Source organism: Centropristis striata, chromosome 7 (assembly GCF_030273125.1).
Source record: "Centropristis striata isolate RG_2023a ecotype Rhode Island chromosome 7, C.striata_1.0, whole genome shotgun sequence".
In the NCBI taxonomy this organism is placed as follows: domain Eukaryota; kingdom Metazoa; phylum Chordata; class Actinopteri; order Perciformes; family Serranidae; genus Centropristis; species Centropristis striata.
Window position 1 is genome coordinate 16,463,428 of NC_081523.1, and position 19,407 is coordinate 16,482,834.

General features: G+C 39.4%; 2 protein-coding genes across 2 annotated transcripts in view; both read right to left on the bottom strand.

The window, feature by feature from the left end:
* LOC131974319 (probable E3 ubiquitin-protein ligase HECTD4) overlaps window positions 1-9,697 on the bottom strand; it is a 39,690-nt gene extending 29,993 nt beyond the window's left edge. Inside the window, exons 1-6 of the mRNA XM_059336577.1 lie at window positions 9,003-9,697; window positions 4,183-4,736; window positions 2,349-2,438; window positions 2,135-2,262; window positions 1,607-1,715; window positions 596-734 (exon numbers count right to left, since the gene is read on the bottom strand). Coding sequence (XP_059192560.1) covers window positions 596-734; window positions 1,607-1,715; window positions 2,135-2,262; window positions 2,349-2,438; window positions 4,183-4,736; window positions 9,003-9,149 — 1,167 coding nt within the window. The 5' untranslated portion in view covers window positions 9,150-9,697. The remainder of the gene's footprint in view (window positions 1-595; window positions 735-1,606; window positions 1,716-2,134; window positions 2,263-2,348; window positions 2,439-4,182; window positions 4,737-9,002) is intronic.
* A 1,098-nt stretch (window positions 9,698-10,795) lies between these two features.
* On the bottom strand, window positions 10,796-18,265 carry LOC131974802 (group 3 secretory phospholipase A2-like). The gene is made up of 7 exons (XM_059337279.1): window positions 17,636-18,265; window positions 16,790-16,922; window positions 15,951-16,085; window positions 14,449-15,407; window positions 13,999-14,128; window positions 11,400-11,519; window positions 10,796-11,238 (listed from the first exon to the last, which is right to left on the bottom strand). The coding sequence occupies exons 1-7, from the start codon at window positions 18,141-18,143 to the stop codon at window positions 11,052-11,054; spliced, it is 2,172 nt and encodes a 723-aa protein (XP_059193262.1). The 5' UTR covers window positions 18,144-18,265; the 3' UTR covers window positions 10,796-11,051.
* Between the last annotated feature and the right edge of the window lie 1,142 nt (window positions 18,266-19,407).

Consider the following 19,407-nt stretch of genomic DNA (forward strand, 5'->3'; position numbering starts at 1 on the left):
ATTCTACTTGAAATGACAAGAATAGATACAATTATACTGAAGATAGCTTTTATATGGCCCCTGCCTTTGTACAAAATTATACACGTCAATGTTCATCTCTCTATTTGCAATGTGGGTTTATTGCATCCATAGACAGCATTCAGACCTAAATAGTAAAACTTAAGTTGAGAAATGTTAAAAACATTTTTTTCCTAATGAACAGCAGGGAGCCTCTTCAATGGATGCAAAAACAAGTCTAATTGTATAGAAGTCTATAAGAAAATTACCCTTTTTCTGTCTTGATTTATTACCCCAGTAAACATTTTGTTTTAGCATGTTTTTGGATCACCAAAATTAGTATATAATTAATATCACAAAAACTGGATTATAGATGTGCATAGCTAGTTATGATTGAGTCTTGAATAGAAAAATGCTGCCCCTATTGTGAGCCATTGTGCCTTGTTTGTATGATCAAATCATATTAATGTTGCATGATGGGATAACAAAACCACATTCAATTGACAAATGAGCATGTTGAAAATAAAATGCATCAAGACTTTCAATCAAATTCTAAATAGTAAAATTTAAAAAATTGTGAAATTAAAATATACAGTACCTGGAGGGTGAAGGGGTCAATGACCTGGCACAGCTGATGAGGCTTGGCATCAAAGGAGGAGGGACGATGGAGGAGGCGACCGCTGCTGAACACCACCCAGCCAGGCTCCAACTCTTCATTTCGACAGTACACAAAACCCCTGCACAAACATGAACACAGTGCATCTATTTAAGTGTTCTCTGTACTAATTGAATACTTGAGGGTGGTCTTTTTTTGTCGAAAAACCATTTGAGAAACTATGATTTTAAGCGAAATGAATAAAATTAATTTAATAGCAACACAGAATCAGATCATGTGTATCTTATCAACAAATTGTTACAATTCTGGCGACATTGAAAATCCAATTCTTTCTATTAAATTAAGCATCTTGTTTACCCTGATCAGCGCTAACTATGAATTAAGAGTATGTCCTCCAAGAAAGGATTTCGCATGCTTGTTCAAAGCTGTTGTGGCTGTACAATTCTAGCTGTTTGCATACTAATGGTAAGAATTGTACCAATTGCTGAAGGTTATTGAAGTAGTATGGGTCCCACTGAGTCTAATTTCCTGACAGAAATGTTTGTTTTCAACGTTGTTTCTCACATTGAGAAAACAGCGGTATTTCTAGCATACACTTAAACTCAAAGGCCTAAATCTGGTACATGTATCTTTTCTAGAGTGAAAACAGTAAATCTTAAACCCTTGAACTCTAAAAGCACACTGTGGAAGGATGCTGCCCTCTGCTTACAAATTGAGTAATACGCCACCACAGTGTGGTATTAAGAGGCAAAGCACACAATGCCCCTTTGTCCCTTTTAAAAATCAAGCACATCAATCAAAGACAGTTAGACAGGATGTGACTGTGTACTGCAGATATTGGCTTAAAAATGTCCAGGAAAAAACACAGTGCCATGGGATGGGTAAGTGATAAGGGATATTTTTAGCGTTACACTGGCTCTTTCTGTCTTTCTCTGTGCTATTCTCTGAATGCTGCGGATAAAGAAAGGCAGACGAGAAGGAGAGTCACATTACCTCAGTGTCCCATGTAAACCAGAGCCCAGCTTGCTGAGTCCTCTCCCGGAGGAGTTAGTGGTATACAGATAGAGCCCGTCTGTGGCTAGACAGCGCCCCAGGTCAGTGTCTGCAAGACACAGGGACAAAAAAAAAATTCAATATAAGGGCAATGACAGACAAATGACAGATGATCGTAATGAAATGCAGGAGGAGGTATTAACAGGGGAGTGAAGGAAGTGGAGAGCGGGAGCAGACAATTAAAATGCTAAACAAGCTCTGTTTCCTTTCCTTATTTTGTCAATGTAAGGATTGTGATGCCTCCAAAGATCCAAGACTAGTGAAACATTGTTAGGTTAGGTTGTTTTACCTCCTCAGTCTTACATACATTTAAATTAGGCAAACTAGCCTTGTACCAGGCAATGCACTCTCTTCCCTCCATTTTTGTCGGGATTTCACACAATTCATGCATTTCAGATAAAGGGAATTATAAGTAATCTAAAGATAAATCAATAAAACAGAAAGAAAGGCAGTATTAGGAGTTTATACCTTTACTCTCTGCACCTCCAGCAGAATTATCAGGTGTGGGCAGCATGTCCTCAAAACCCCAGGAAACACTGTGTTTGCCCCCCAGGAGGCAGGATGGAGAGCCTGGGCCTCCTTCCAGGACCAAAAGTCTAAAGCAGGAGAAATACAGGGTGGTTACATGTTGGGAAAAGTTACTAATCATTTTCGTAGAAATGAACTAAAATACTGCCCTCACCTGTACAGGACATCTGACACAGGGAGCTGGCCCAGATCGGTTTGTTTCTGGAGCAAGTGAACTGTGTGGATGAAGGTCTTCAGAGATCCCCTGGAGAATAGTTTGGCAGGTTAGTTAGGAGGCCACAGCATGAAACCCAAATGAAAGCTCATTGTTAAGCATTTTTGGAACTGTAAGTGGAATAACACTCAGCTTGAATTATGAAGGGGATCCGATGTAATGTGCTGGGAATTAAAATTCTATGTTTTTTTTGTATCTGAATAAAGAAATATTTTCTATTAAAATGCAGCAGAGATTATTTTACACTGCAACTCTCAGCAGGGTGTAATGAGCAACCTACTTAAGTTTGTGCTGTTTTCATTTACTGCTTCGCCTCATCCAAGACTGAACTATTAACTTAACACATTCAAGCAATTCTATATTCAGGGAGAAAATCTATGCAAGATGGGGTCTACTGAAGTGCTATTCTAGCAATTTCTGATGCAAACGAAGTGAAGTTTGTAACTGCAGCTTTGAAGAACTTATTCAACTTGGCCTAAAGGGAACATGGAGGGATAGATAACAACGTGATAATATTGATAACATTTTCGACTGTCCAAAAAGTCACATTCCACCAAATTTGTTTGGCAGCAAGGGAGAAAAACCTGTGTATCACCAGCATGTCACAGTGTTACTGGGAGACTGCCACGTGCTGTACAAGAGCTTATGCTTGATTCACTGCTTACATGTTCCACAGGCGACAGACAACACAGAAGAGTCATGTGTCTCCACCTCACTATGTAAACATCTTATCAACAGCTGACATCGAGCACATGGCTACGCAGTCTTTTTGCTTACTTATCCCTCACGTTGTGATTTTACTAAGCAACCCCATCAGAGGTGAGGGGGTGTAAAGCAGATAGCTCTTTAATTAGCTCCCACTGTTGGTTAAAAAAGGCACTAGGGCTGGATGGTTCCCCACAACAAAGAACTCTCAGCCTCAACAGAAGCTGAACAAAGAGTGGAGAGTTCTGGTTTTGACAAGTCAAGATCAGTTGTCACCAGCAGAAGCCAGAGTTCAGGCACAAATACAAAAAAAACAAAAGCACAAGGACAAGGCAAATATTGGTTATAAAAAGAATCAGCACCACCTCTTCCTATAAGCATAATGTGTGTGTGTGTTTGTGTTTGTGTGTGTGTGTGTGTGTGTGTGTGTGTGTGTGTGTGTGTGTGTGTGTGTAGGGCCCTGTCTCTCCCAAGGGCCCTCTGCTGCTGCCCCATGAATTTCACAAACTGTTTAAATAATGGTTGAAGCTACAGCAGGAGGCAAAACAGCCACTTATGTACAAGTATCACTTGTTTAAACAGTGCTGGTAATTCATGCTAACAGAGCACAGGTCAGACTACAGAAAGCTTAGTTTGAGCTCAAAATACTGCAGTACCAGTGAGCATTGAAAGAGAGTAGGAAAGTCTGTTTATCCCAACTGATTTAAGGATATTTACAAACATCAATCACCAAATGTTCAGCTAATCATTTATCTAATAACGCGAACACCGAATCAAAGTGCGAAGTGCTTGGGCTGTGTGGTGCATGGATTTGATCATTGAATCAGGCATATCATTTCATAGCAAGTACGCTGAAGAGAGAGAAGGGAAACCATCAGTTCGTCAGTGATGTGCTTATTTTAGCTTCGACTGCCAGGAATAACTGAGTCACTGATTGCTTGTGAGCAGAGTTACTAATGAAGTAACTCAGTAGTGTTTTCACTAAGTGAAAGTGTTGAATACTTGAATAACAATTTATAGGATGTTGTTGGTCCAATTTACACAACAAGGAGTGATTATATGGCCTCACCTTGCACAGGCCAGTGCCACGAGTGCAGCAGCAGCGTTTTCCCTCTGTCTGTGTGTGTGGAGGATCTGCGTCTGAGCCTGCCCCTGCGGTTGGCCTGACTCCTGAGCACCATCTTCCAGCCAGGAGCAGAGCAGCCCCTCCAAGCCATTGAGGCAGTCGGCGGGCTCTTTGCTGAGGCTGAGTGGCTGGCAGTCCCGGAGGCAGGCTAGCAGTACCTCTGCTGTGACACCGCAGAGCGCCGGGTCACTGCGAGTCTGGGACTGCAAAAGGGGAAAGACCAGCAGCAGACCGACACGGGAGGTGAAGGGCGCCTGTTCAGGTTGCTGGAGCAGACCTTGTCTTTTGAGCAAGGCCAAGGTCTCCTCATCAGCCCCTCCGGTCCCCTCTCGCTCCTGCTGCTCCTCCAGGGCAAGCTGCCGTTGTGCCCCCCACAGGCCTCGTAGAGCATTGAGACGGTACTCCAGCAGACGTGCATATGCATTGCTCTGATTCCCACAGACAGCCCGCAGACGCTCAGCAAGCTCTACCGGATTTTTTGTCTCAAATGTTAGAATCTGGAGGAAAGGGAAAGATAGCAAAAAAGAAAGAAGGGTTTACATTAACAGCAGTCAAAACTGTGAAACTTGTCTGCAAGTTTTAGAAAAGATTAAACTTCAGAGTTTGGAGACGACACTATGCTTTTCCAGGCCTTGTCTATCTAATGCAGATTAAATTCAGTCAAAGGGAATATTCACTCACAAATATCAATAAGAGTGTAGCAAGACTGGCATGGATGGGATTTTAGGAAAAGCATTCCACTTTACCTGATTTACCTAGTTTTGCAGAAAATGTTATCCATAGTCTATAAGCTTTTTAAACTAGTATCTTTAAACAAAACAATTAGTAGTGTTGGTCTGAAACAACCAGTTTGTCAACATGCCGTATTACATTGTAGGCTTATGTGTAGCCAAAATCGTATCTTTAAACTTAGCTAATTATTTATAACATGGCTATACTTTAGCAGTAAAACTTGCAGCAGTACAGTACAACTATGAATCACCTCTGCAGAATAAACCCTTGTGTCTACAATTCCTTGGACTATGAATTAATGCTCAGAGATAGCAATGCACATTTGGGATAGCCTATCGCAAGTGAAACAATGTGCTTCATGTGCACTTAGGCAGCATTTCAGATATTGATTACACATGGCCCACGAACCATGGACCAGAAAAAAAAATCCATTATACCATTTAGCAGGCACAATTTGTATTGATTCAATTTCAGAAATGCTACTAATGTTACAGTAACACTCCTTAACTGGATGCTGGGCCTTCTCCACCTTTCTCTGCAAAACATTGCTGCATGTGGATAAAAATAGGCAGCATCACAACACCTACGGAAACAGCACAGAATGACCCAGTCAGTCTTAAAGCTGGACACGGATAGGGCCTGAGATGAAGAGAATCTGAATTTGACCTAGAAGAGGAGGACAGACCTATGTTTAGGTATGAGCTAAAACCTACCATACAAATGCAGCTGATAACAACAAAAATAGCTACTCTTTTTCTATTTCAGATTTGCTTCATAAATGTGAAAAGAGAGCTATTCAAGGGATGCTGGAGATATCATCCTTGGGGAAATGTAAGCATACTTAATATTAAATATTTAGGCCCCAGATTTGTGGTATATTTGAAAGTTGAAAAATATGATTACATAAAATATCTATATGTCTAATGTAACAACAATTTCATGTACCCTTTTGTAGGTCACCATGATTTTTACAATTTCAATACTGAATATTCTCTACAAAGATAACACTAAAATAAAGTACAAAACAAGTCTAAATTCTGCTAAACCAAACAGTGGTGCTCTTAACAGCCTCTTGTGCATTTTCCCCAAATACTGTCCAGCTGTCAGCTGTCTTCACCAGCACACTAGCACTGTGTCACTACATGTCTGTTGTTAGGCTTAACAAAATGACAAAAACAAGGGGTGAGGGGTTTAAACCTGCCCATTCCCATTCATTATTAACCAGTGGTTTGTCATCTGTCAGAGCTGCTGATTGAGCATATGCACTTATATCAGAACAGCATGTGGCTGATGGCTGAATAGTAAAGTAGCCATCTGCAGCTGTTGTGTTTTTTCAACACTGGTATACCTATTAGTGCCAATAACAGTGATATATTGCTAATTATGGAATTAGTGAAAAGGATGTAGCATTGAATTGGAGAAAGGCAAATAACAAACTGGTCAATTATAGCACCAGATAAAGATTTGGTCAATAGGTTAGGACAAAAGAGGTTATACTGTAGTGATACAACCAGCTGAATGTGTACAGTTGAATGCACCACCCTGTACATTGTAAAAATCAAATCGAGCAGGCAGAGTCTGTTGACGAGCACAAAAAGCCTTACGTCAATCTCAGCATACTCCCTGTGTAAAAAACATTTCCCACTATAGAGTGTGGAACTGTGCCAACATGGCTCTTCCCCCACCACACAGCTATGAGCTTCACTACTGTTATAAAATACTATAAAACAAACCCATGTGATGACATATTAGCACATTAATATCAATTTCTAAATTCTTAATTCATTTTGAACATGGGTGTTTTTTAGCTTGCAATACATGTTGTCCAAATACATATATTATCAAAAATAATTATTTCAAAATGACATTTGTTCATCTAAGCCAGGAATATGAAAGCATGTCTTTTTGTTAAAATTCCGCATCCATCTTTATTTGTTTTTAAGTGTAATGAAAAAGAGATCCTGAATTGGGAATGTTGATTGCAGTTGTTAACTCTTATAGAGGTAAAGTTAAATGCATGAGACTCAGTTCATAGCGTGTTGGATGAAAGATATGTTGTTTTATTAAAATTGGTCAAACACTTAATGTTAACCTGAATGACACATGCAGCAACTGAAAATATTTATATAATAGTACTGCCCATTAAGGCTTATATAGGGTGTCACTAATGGGTAACCATCACTCTGAGGCACTGTTCAATATTCGTCATTATCTACCACTGACCTGGCATTAGACCCATGAGTACTGCATGTGACATGAGTACTGCGGCAAATGTACTCTACAGACTGTTGGATACTACTAGCTCTTGCTATATTACATGGTAGACCAGCGAAATATCGAGGATGTAACATTGTTAGCTCGAAGTTTCCATCGGCATCACTCTATCAATCTCACAACACAGACACGTCCGGTTTCCAGAGATTGCCTTCAAAATAAAAGCCCACATTCCAGGTAAAACATCTACTACAAATACATTTTACATTGCATAAGGGGCAACATATGTTCTATCTAGTGCTACTTATGAAAGACTAATTGAGGGAAAAAATAATGATTTTAAGGCACACAAAAAAATCCATATTGACCATACACAGCCAACATCACCTGTTTAACATCTAGCATCTGGCAGATATGTTTTTCTGTGTTTAAAGAACCAGAATATAGCAGATGAGTCATGATGACAGCACCTATCTATGATCACTTGAGTATGCTGCATTTGACAGAGATCATAAAACACTTGACATTAAGTGGTGTAGCAGCCGTTCCACTATTAAAATACCAGAAGAGCTATGCCATTTTCAATTATCAAACGTCTGTGGGTCAACAGCTCCACAAGCTACATGTTGTTAAAAGAAAACCCTGATTCTCCAAACTTCTGTCTGTAGATCCAAAGGGATGTTTACTGTGTGGTGCAATCTGAGAAGTTGCCTGCAGAAAGCTGCTGCACTGGCACAACTAATAAAGTTGAAGCAGTGCAACTTGACACCTGATATAGGGTATAACATGCAGTGTGTGTGCCAAATCATGTGCTGTTATTTGACTACAATATTAGAGAGCAAATGAAACATAACATAACCTTCTGACGAAACCATATAAACGTGCATTTTCTAACTGTTAAACATGGCTGCATTTCGTCACCCTGTTAATATAATCGCCTAACTCATTTTTTCAAGTTTTGCAGGAAACACAAAAAACTTAAGAGAAATAAATGCCTTAGGCAATTTTTTGAACATGCCTTTGTGACTTAAGCAAGATATGGTAACACTTTATTTTGAAGGTGTCTACATAAGAGTCACACAAGCCTGTCAGACACATGACATGACAAGTATCATGAGCATTAATGTTACTTCAAAGTGTCATTAATGTTCAAGACACATCCTGTCATGTTTATGACACGCTCATGTCACTCTTACGTAGACACTTTAGAGTAAAGTGTCACCAATATTAGTGTCAACAATAAAACACTGATAAACTAAATTGATAACTAAACAATCTCCCTCTAGCTCTTCTTTGCTGGGTTCTTATCTGATGCCTATGATTGTGGCAAATTGTCAAAGAAGTGATGATCTTAAAGGGGTAAAATCACATGATCTGATCAACTGAGGATGTAGGCGATTTTACCATAGGTGGTTGGCGTCATGAGATGATTTAGGCAAAAAAACAACAATTTTGACAAAAAAAATACTTTTTTGCGCTTATTTTAACAGTGTGACGATATAAATATGGATTTTCTAACCGTTACACATGACTGCATTTGAGATTAGATAATGGCAGCTGATATGCAGGACTTATATTTTGGAGGAGGTGACAGGAAGTGATTTGACAACGGTCGCTACCTTGACAGTTGGTCAATAACAAGCAAGGCAAGAAACTTGCTAACGTTAGCTCTACCGTTGTCACTGAGGGTGTGTTGCAGTTGACAGTGAAAACACATTTATATATTAAAACAAACAAAAATACACTGTTATCATAGCAGTGAGTGAGTGTTTCTATATATAAACCTTTGTGTGTGTGAGACGGCTCTTTTCACCCACCTCTTGCTCGGTGTCCCCCTGTTCCGACACTCCAATCTCACTGGGCAGTTCGGCCAGATCTGTGACCCGAATGAGTCCGTCGTGGAGGAAAATGGTCTCCTCCTTCACCGAAAGCCACTGGGACGAATCCACAGCCCCGGAGCCCATCGCTCTCTCCTCCGACAGTGATGCCAAAGGGGTCGAACATTAAAAATTCAGTGACAGAATGACAGAAACGCCCTAGCTAGCCTGCTAGCGAGCTACAATAACATAACTGTCGTTCCTGTCTGTCGCCGTCTTATCTGACGATGGTAGACGGGTTGGTGACAGGGTGCGAGCTAACGGACGACAGCCGAGCAGCGAGCGGCCAGTAGCGGCAGGTTCTCTTCACATAACATGGGTGGTCGTGTCGTGCTAACGGTGGCTGCTAGCTGTCTGGCTCTGTTAGCTTGAAGCGATGCTAACTTACCGTACGGTATCGTTATAACGTTACCAAGCAGAGTGGGCGTGACACCTGTGCTAAATCCGTTATTGCGCCGCACCGTTGAAACGACAGTCTTTTCAGGGCGAAGGCTGCATCCGTAGTAGGCTCTTATCGCAGTTAAAATGTGAAACTGGCACCGCTCCGCTAACGGCCCGGGCGCTGTGTCAGTGGCTGGAGAAGATAATGAGAGTCTCCCAGCTGTCAGTGCGACGCCATGTTTCCAAGGCCAACTAGCTTCTCCCAGCATGCACCGCGGGCCCTAATAAAAGCTGTCAAAAATTCACCAGTTCATTTTTGTGTAAAAAATAAAACCAATAAATAAATTTAAAAAACACAATTTACCACTGCAATAATAACACCAAAGACAATTATCATGTAATTTAGAGGTTATATTGTACAACTGCATAAAAAAAATATTTCAGTGCTGGGAGTAGGAGTCATTGTGACCTGTATCTTTTCTATCTGTACCTTACTGAACATTAGACCATAATGATAAGACTAATCATCCCTGACATTTGTGTGAGATTCAATGTACTCTTTCTTTCATCTCAAATAAACTAAATTTAGGACTGTAGGGCAGCCAGAAAGAGGTGGCAATTGTAGCTTGTCTCATCTACTTGGCTGTTGTTGCCCTATAAAGGTGTGCATAGAGGTGAAAGCAATTCAAAACAAGTAAACATTTCTAAAATATATTTTTACATTTTGAACATCAGATTATCACATTTTTTAATGTAGCCCATGGGTCATGACTAAAAAAAATAACCCTGTCCCCTTAATCCTGAAACCGGATCCTGACTTTTTTGGGTGGAGGTTAATATCTGACGATTCTAGTTGAACAAGAATGGACCTTTGAATTAATTTCAAACAATTGATGTAGCCATGTCATTTCATGTCTCATACCTTGTTAATAAGAATACATGTCTAAAAAAGTGATGCAACACATTGTAAGCTGCAGTTTATGAAATGAAACGGCAGATTTGAACACATTGAACTGGCTGCAGCTGTCCTCACAACACCTTTTGGATCAGGGAAGTTTTATAAACTTAGTAAAACATATACTTCTGTATAATATATTAGAGACGGAGAGGTAGGAATAGATCACATCAAGTGCAACTATGTTTCAATTAATTAATAATTATTATTTATATACTTGTGAAATAAAGCTAATTGCTTTGTTAGACTTTTGTCATTTATGATTCACGGCAGGTTGTTGGTTATTTTTCCTTATATAATAATAATAATAATAACATAATGGATATAATAAGAAGCCACCCTCTGATCATTAATGAAAATGCTTTCGACACATGATTTTAAATCAATTTATCAAACAGACACAAAAAATAAATTGATTTATTTCTATTTCCAATGCACATTGTCATGGCTTGCAGTTTTTGTATGGCAGTTCTTTATAAATATATTAAATGTACAACCATGGCATACTTACAAATATATTACAATGTCCCAGGGTTTGAGTTCTTGAATGTTTTCCAAAACAATGCCATTTTACACCATCAGAGAGAAACAGAAAGCACTGCATGAAATGTAAAGCTTATAAAATTCATTGTTGCTGCACATAAAAGCTTAGTCTAAAATCCTGCGAGCTGCACCATAACATCAGCTTCTCTCTCCAGCCTTAGGCATCGCTTATAAAGACGAGCAGGAATCCCTCTTTTTCTGGCATTGCGTGAATTTCGCACCCCAGCAGTGTCTTTTTCATCCATCATCTTAAGTGCTTGAAGTAGGTCAGAGGCTTTAGTGAAGCTTCCAGAACAGCTAAAACGGAAACATATAGTGTCAGAAACCAGACAGAACCCAACATAACTGATCATCTTTTATTAAGGCAAACTGAGTTAACGCATTAGACAGCACATAGGCATCGCTGCAACAAAAGTTGTCTAAGATTAACATGAATAAGCTTATCAGAGCTTAAAAACCTGTTTCCGCTGTGGCAATTTTTCTTCTTTGTCAGTTTAATGCAGTATTGAGAGACAAAATCCATCAGTAGCTTGGAGAGAACACTGGGTTGCTTGAAGCTTTCAATGTGAACAGCCAAGCTGTGAAATTGACAAAAAGACAAACAGGGGACATTTACAACCTCACATACAGCAATAAAGTGAACATCAAGGCAGCGATGGAACAATAGAGTGAGATGCGTATGCAATATGCATTTATGAGTGACTCAGACAGAGGAACAGACAAAGAGAGAGGAAGCTGCCTGTGGGGGCAGGCCTTCCTCATTCCTTTTACTGTAGATAGGGATGAGCAATAATAGTCTTACCATACATGTGCTGCTGTAGCCTAAGTGTGAGTGCTGCATACAGCAGTAGTAGTCACAGAATATAAGCATCTCTAGAAACATACAGTAATGGAAGAAATTAGACCACCCTTGTTTTCTTCAATTTCGTGTTCATTTTAATTCCTGGTACAACCAAAGGTACATTTGTTTGGACAAATATAATGATAACAACAAAAAAAGTTCATAAGAGTTTAATTTAAGAGCTGATATCTATTTTCCATGGGTTTCTTGATAATGATTTTTGTTATTATCGAGAAAACCATGGAAAATGGCTAGATATCAGCTCTTATATTAAACTCTTATGAGCTATTTTTTGATGTTATCGTTATATTTGTCCAAACAAATGTACCTTTAGTTGTACCAGGAATTTAAATGAAGAAATTGAAGAAAACAATGGTCTATTATTTTTTTCCATGACTCTAAGATTTTAAACTGGCTTTCATTCCAAAAATAATAGTTTTTTTCACAGTAGACATGTTGATGTTATTAAAGAAAAAGCACAAGTGTAATTAATAACATTAATAATGGATGAATCCCTGCTTCAGTTTCAGGGTCCTTGTATTGACCTTTTTCACAGCAGGCATTTTGATTCACCATATTGTAGCAGCAGATGTACAGATGCAACAACTTACATTAAACATTACATTAAATTTAGTAAATTACCATTTGTCAACAAGACTTTGTCTCTTATGGACTAATACACGGTCGCCCATAAAGTTGGAATAATTTGTTAATTGTGGTTTCGTTTTCATTGTAGTATTTTTGGAAGAATTTGATTCATAAAGTTTTGAGAAGATATACACATTATCTCTCAAGAATAAATCACATTGTCACAATCATTTCATTGAAAGAGGTTAAAAAAATATTTTATTCAAACTTTATGTCAGCTTTTAAAGATTCTGAAGAAAGTTTTTAAATATGGTCATTATTTATGTTGTTTCTTGAACAACACACAAACTGAACAGAAACTTAAAAAATCCAATTAGTATTTGGTGAAGAGTGGGTTGATATCCATGCTCTCTCTCTCTCATTTTTCTTTCTCTTCTTTTTCTCTCCTCATCTTTCCTATTAATGTTTTTTTAGTTCCCTATTCTATATAACTCTCAAGATTTTTGCAGTATTTGAAACAAACATGGCTCTGTTCATTTAAGGGTTCCAGTGTGCCATTGAGCTTGCATGCACAATGCAGAGGCTCTCAAACTGGCAGAAAATAAATGCCTTCATTGTAAATATTATTAATTACAGCTGTGCTATTCCTGCTGTGACATGCCAAAATATCTGCTGTGAAAAAGGTTTATTGTGCATGTGCATGCTGGTTCACTGTCAAACAGTGAAACAAAGCCGTTGATAAAGCCTTCAGTACCACCTGTGCTTTTCGCCTGCTGTGAAAAAGGCCTATTGACAGATATTTTAATAGGCGCAACTAGACATCAAATAGATCTAAAGTATTAAAAGGAAATTCAGTTATTTTATAACCTTGGTCCTATTGTCATATTTTTGGAAAACATACCAACAGTTTATTATCGCATTGTGGAGACTGTGGACACTCCACTGGAAACAGCTTTATCACTACTTTAAATGGCGCCGTGGCCACGACCACAATAAGAGCCTTAACAATGTTCTTTGAACAACTAAAAAAAAAACCCTCCTGTGCTTCAATGAGACCTTCTACATAATGAAGTTGCCCTGGTTACTTCCTCACACAGGAATCTGCAGGTCGAACCTTGAAGTAGCTCAGGAATTCAAAACACAATCAGGGTGGATTATTGGGATATTAGCTTTTAGTGTGGCTTGGTTAAAAAGCAGTGTAGGGCTTGTATTTGTCTTGGCCTTAATCAAATATGTTGTAAAGCTGTTTCCAGGGGAAGAATGATGTTCGCTGAACTATTGGCAGTATGTGATGTGTTCATTACTAAGAATGCTGGCATGGGCGGGGTGGGTGGACCCGGTTTGTTTCCGTTAATTTCTAATATATGTACATTATATCTAGTCCTGTTCTGCAGCAGTACACACAGTAGTACAACATGGGCATGTTGTCTGATGAAGTAGGATCAGTAAATCATAAAAACAATGTATCTAAGTAAAACAACATGCTACTTGAAACATTAAATATTAACTGAAGAAAAAGATTTTCTCTAGACATCACTGGCCTCTGGCATGTAATTGAACGATTCTTAATTCAGAAAAAAAACAAAGAGTAAAGAGTTGCTTATGTGAATACATAAATTTGCAGTTACCGGCTGGTGCAGTCACAGTGGTATGCAGTCTTTGACTCTGTGTTCCTCAGATGATACTTCCTCCCCAAAGGATGGATTTTGTATTTACAGTCATCCAGAAGTTTGAGGCTTCCACACAGGAGCTGATTATCTGCAGGAGTCAAAAAATAAACACTGGTTATTGCACAAGTTATCTAAGTGCACCCACATTTTTAGATAACTAAGCAACTAAGTTGCACACTGATGGCACTCTCGTCTGTGGTGAAAATTTGCATTTTGTCCAACCTGAAGGGCATGACGAGATAACAAGATAGATCAAGCTAATAATGCTCTGGGACGCCTTTTTATATCTCACAATCCCACTGGAATTTTTGTAGGCTTGATCAAGATGTGAGCCTTTAAATCATCACCCTTAAATAAATAGTTTTTAACAGTGCATATGTAATGCATTTATCAACTGCATACACTCACCTGTCAAATTATGTAATGCAGTATTTCTCTTGAGGCCTCTCTCTACATGTGTGCTTTGGGCTATGGGCCCCTGGCTTGTCTTATGATGCATTAGAGGGGATTCGGTCTGCTTCTGTTGCTTTCCATCCTCATGAATGGGAGCAGCTGTCTGCAGTCTCGTCGTGAGTGGCGTTGCAGAAGTAGCTGTACTCCAGAGTCTTTTCAAAGTGTCTTGTTTGGGTGTTTCTGTTGTCTCTTTCAGCCTCGCAGTTGTAGTTGTTGCCAATTTGATGCCATGTGTAGTTGTTGAGGGTGTAACAGTTGTCACGTGAGATGTCGTATTTTGTTGTGGACAATTTTTACAATGAGGCTGAAAAGTGTCACCTCTCAGAGGTTTCTTTAATCCGCAACAATGACGTTGTTTTGGAACCTTTCTGCGACTTTTGGTGGGTTTTGTTGCTGCCGTGGCTGTTGATAGTGCTGGTTTCTGTGTTGAAGCTGTGGTCATTTGCGTTGTAGATGTGTGTGGATGGGAGCTGGTGGTCACCTGTGTGGTAGAAGTCAAGAAGCCCTTTCTTGTGCTCTTCTTTTTTCCAGCTCTTTTTTTATTTGCTGTCGATGCACTGCTTTCAGTCACATTTAAAACACCCGTAGTCATTGAAGGAGTAGTGGTGTGGGTTGTTGATATCAGGGGCATTTTGGTGGGCGCTGCTGTGAACAGCTTCCTGTGTCTTTTACATCCTTTCCCCTTTGTCCTATTGAGGTAGAAAGTGTCCCCTGTGGATGGATCTCTGGAGCTACATCTATGTTTACTTCCGAATGACTTTCTGTGTGGGTTGATGACGAAGCTTCCGTTCCCTTGCTGCCCCAGCGACGAGTTGCTGTTACTGTTAGTCTCATATTTGCTTGTAACATCAGAGGAGTTGTAAGGGATGGAGTTTTTCAAGATGCCAAAGGAACCCTTTTTGACGACTTTACACCTATAGAGAGAAAAAAATCATGTTACAACTAAACCATGGAAAAACTTCATGTGTTTTATTGTCTCATATAGGCCACATTCCTTGCATATTTAAGTAAGAAGACGTTACACTTGCATTGCTATTTGGGATAATCATCTGCAATTTCAAGGAAGATAATTACAGTAACAGAGTGGGAATTCAAGATTCACTCACACACAAATCTAAAATCATAGTTATTATAGTATAGTTTGTTAAGGCAATGCCATAAATGCTAACAAGTTAAGTTAACCATTAATCATTTTGTCTTGTTTGTGTAACAATTTGTCCATAACCTGATAGATAAAGTTGTGATAACAGAGCAGAGGTGTGGCACGGTGCCCACTTTAATTCTGTGAGGTTTGGAAGAGTGTCAGTGCATGTTAATACAAGCAATCTGCCGCTCTAGCATCCAATGAAACCATACCTGCACTTTCCATTGGAATACTTGTTTTTATGATATGCACTTGCTGTGTCTAATAATATGAAATTTAAAGCTCCGGGCAACAGCGTCAGTGTGTCTCTTACCCTCCCCACCAGTACATTTCGGTGCAGTGCCTCTTCTTTTTCAAGTCAAAGCAGGGAACCCGCAGGATGTTGAAGAAGCTGTAGCCCACCATGTTGGAAATGGTATCATTCACACCGAGAAGGCACTGTCGAAACCTGGTGAGAGGCAGAAATAAAGAAGAACAAGCTGAGGTCAGGTGACAAAATCAAAATACACATGTTGGGTAAATGGCCTTGAATGCTGCCTCATTTTGTCTGCACTTTTTAGGCCAGTCTAAACAGTTATATAACAATAGATAACCTTTTGAATGAGTCAATTATCTGCAAGTGAACACATGGAGAGTTAGCAGACTGTCATATTGCAAGTGCAGCTGTAATAAAAAAGAAATCTGTGGAGCTTTAAATAAGAGGAATGGAATGCACAATAAACACAAAAGTAGCAAGCAACGTGTTCACTCTTGACATATAAGTTTATCCAGAGGGCTGATTGCAGTGATTTATGTATGAATTACTGATGATTAGTAATATCACACTGCGCCCGGTGTTTCAACTTAAATCTGCTTACATTTATTGGCACAGTGACAAAAAAAATGATACTGGCATTCCAGAGAGGAGCAATCTTTCATTATTCAGAAGTATAACATTCAAAATGCACACAATTTCCTCAACACTCATAAATTCAGCTTTTTTTTCAAGCAGGTCTATCCTGACCTGACAGCCCATGCATGCCAGAGCATTATGGGGACAGGCCAGAGTAAATTTTGGAATTCCTGGTAGCAGCAGTTTCCCTGGAGGCGGTGAATACTTGGAATCCAGAGTTATCGTTGTCAAATAGCCAGAGTGTGCCCTCTGACACCCACCTGTGGTCACAGTCACAGTGTGAGACGGTGTAGAAGTTGGAGTTGAAGATTCCATAGTTCAGAGTGAAAGACGGGATGATGTGCAGGCAGTGGTCGTGCTCACGGCAGCATCTATCTGCACTCTCAAACATCCCTGTGCACCAGAACAAGATTGGAATTCAATCACATGTTAAGAAACACTTTGTATGGAAGCAAGTTGTCAGGCAGATGATAGAGTTATTTTAAATTTTAAAATGTATACCAAGATCTTTCGTTCAAGAACCTACAGAGGCACATATTTTTGGTGTGACTACAATATCAGACTTTTTAATTCAACTTCTTATGATGTACAATAAGTTTAACTTGAGAGTTTAATTAATTCATTGTCTTGTGTTTCTCAATCGCTTAAAACATTTATACAAATTAATTTAACTTCAATATTATTAAATTAAATAAAACATATCAACAGAAGTTATCTACAATATAAAAGATATGCAAATTAATCACAGTTCCTGGTGCTTTATCTAATGCTAAATGTTAGTGATGTTTGTCTTATATGCACGGGGACTTTAGTATAGATGTATCATAACTTTATAACAGTATATCCCACTGCTGTATTTAACTGCAGCACACACTGCAGTAAGAGTAGGGTGAAGATTATTTAAGGGCCAACCAGCTGGAGAGGGCCCCTAAAAAACCCCTTAGGTGTGCATGTTACATTCTTTCACATGCTTCCTTTGGCTATTTTCACACTTAACATTCACCAGTCCCCCTGCAGTATATCTTTTGTGACCACTAATCTCCTCCTTAACAGCTTAGACATAAAAAGTAGGCTACATACAATAATAAAAAATCAGAGTTCCTTACCTAACTGTTCGTACCCGGCTGCTCTGCTGCCATGACCGCACCACAGCGTCCCTGGGAATATCCAGGCGCGTTTCCTCCGAGTTTTCCCCTCTGTCAAATCTCTTCTTGTGCGCCTGGACAACTTTGGCGCACTGGAGGAAACGAGCGCGCACGGAGCATCCGGAGCCACGAACAGCATACTCACATTAAACCTCTTCATGGTTTCTTGACCATCGGTGCCGCTTGTGTCGCACAGACTTTGGTATCTTTCCGTGACCAGTGGATTGGTATTCACCTCGCATGCTACCGGTTGCGTTTCCTCGGACCATAGGCTGAGGTACAAGGCGCGCTCACCGGCTGCGTCCTCCCGCAGGAAGGTGACGCGCGTCCGTCCGTCATCTGCAGGACTGGATTTGAGACAGGAATGACTTGATCCGATCACATCTTGTGCTGTCGTTGAGATAAGCGATGAGAAGGCGAAAATAATGTGTAGAAGGCAGCTGCTTTGCATCTCAATGTAAAATGGCATAATGTATAATCAATCCAGGAAGCTGAAGGGTTAAATTAATGTCTGAATGGTTGCATATCTGATTCTGCAGCAGCCGGCTTACAGGCGTCGTATCTGTCTATATGAGACGTGCATGTGTGCATGCGGCGCAAACGGTTTGAATTGAAAGGTCTTCTTATTGGTCTGCCTTTATGGAGGCTCGTCAGAGAGATGACACGCCCCTCTTTTGCTGATTTGTGCGGGCGTGTGGCCTGACTAAAACCGGCTTCAGATTATTCTTCATTTCTATTTAGCTATGTGGCCACAAAAAACTTTTTTGTTAGATTTTTTGGAGTTATAGACTAAAGTCCAAGTTTAAACAAAACCATTGCACTTGTCAGAGTGATGCATATCTGTTTTTCTACATTATATCCTTTTATCTCAAGGAAGTGACTGTCCTGAATCTAGGTGGAGACTATGGGAAAATGTCCCCACCTGGATTTTGGACAAAAGCTGCCGAGCTGTCTGAACATGTCGTTTTTTAAAAAAATGACAAATGCCGTTAAGGTGTGGCGAAATCCATGAAAAATTCTCACATAAAGTATGGTTGGCTGGCAATGAATGTCATTTGTGGTTAGGCGCAATAGTGGCGTGATCATTCATTCATTGGTTCATTCATTCTCCGAAACTGTTAATCGGAGCTCCAATCGTGGGAAATAGAATGGCATGGCATTAACATTATAATTACGCCCACTTATTAACCAGAACACATTCTTCTTTCAAAAACTTTAAAAAAAAAAACCTGCTGTCTTCATTTATTTACAATTGTGTGACTTACTAGGAAGTATTTAGATACTTTACTTAAGTATAAAGAAGAAAATAAGTTACAAGGAAAAGTTACCAACAGTGCAAACATCAAACGAATTAAAACAAAAAAAAAGCATCAAGGTGATCTGATCAGCAAATCTTCATATTTCAGAAGTTTGTAGTAATTACATGTTTTTGTATATAGAAAGACTTAGTAGTTACTATTATAGTTAATCTTTTGATATGTTTTCTGTGCAGAAATAATTCTTAATTCATAAAACAAGTAAGGTCATCAGATAAAAGTAAAGGAGCATAAGTAAAAGGTGGCAAGAAAAGAAATCATTCAAGCAAAGTAGAGGTATCTAGAGGTGTACAGTACGTGACTAAATATTGGCTACAGTTCACCTGTGCTTAAGAATGAAGTTCATTCTAATATATGCTGCTCCCTTTTCCTCTGATTTCATCTTCTTTTACGGACTTCACTGATTATCACAGTCAT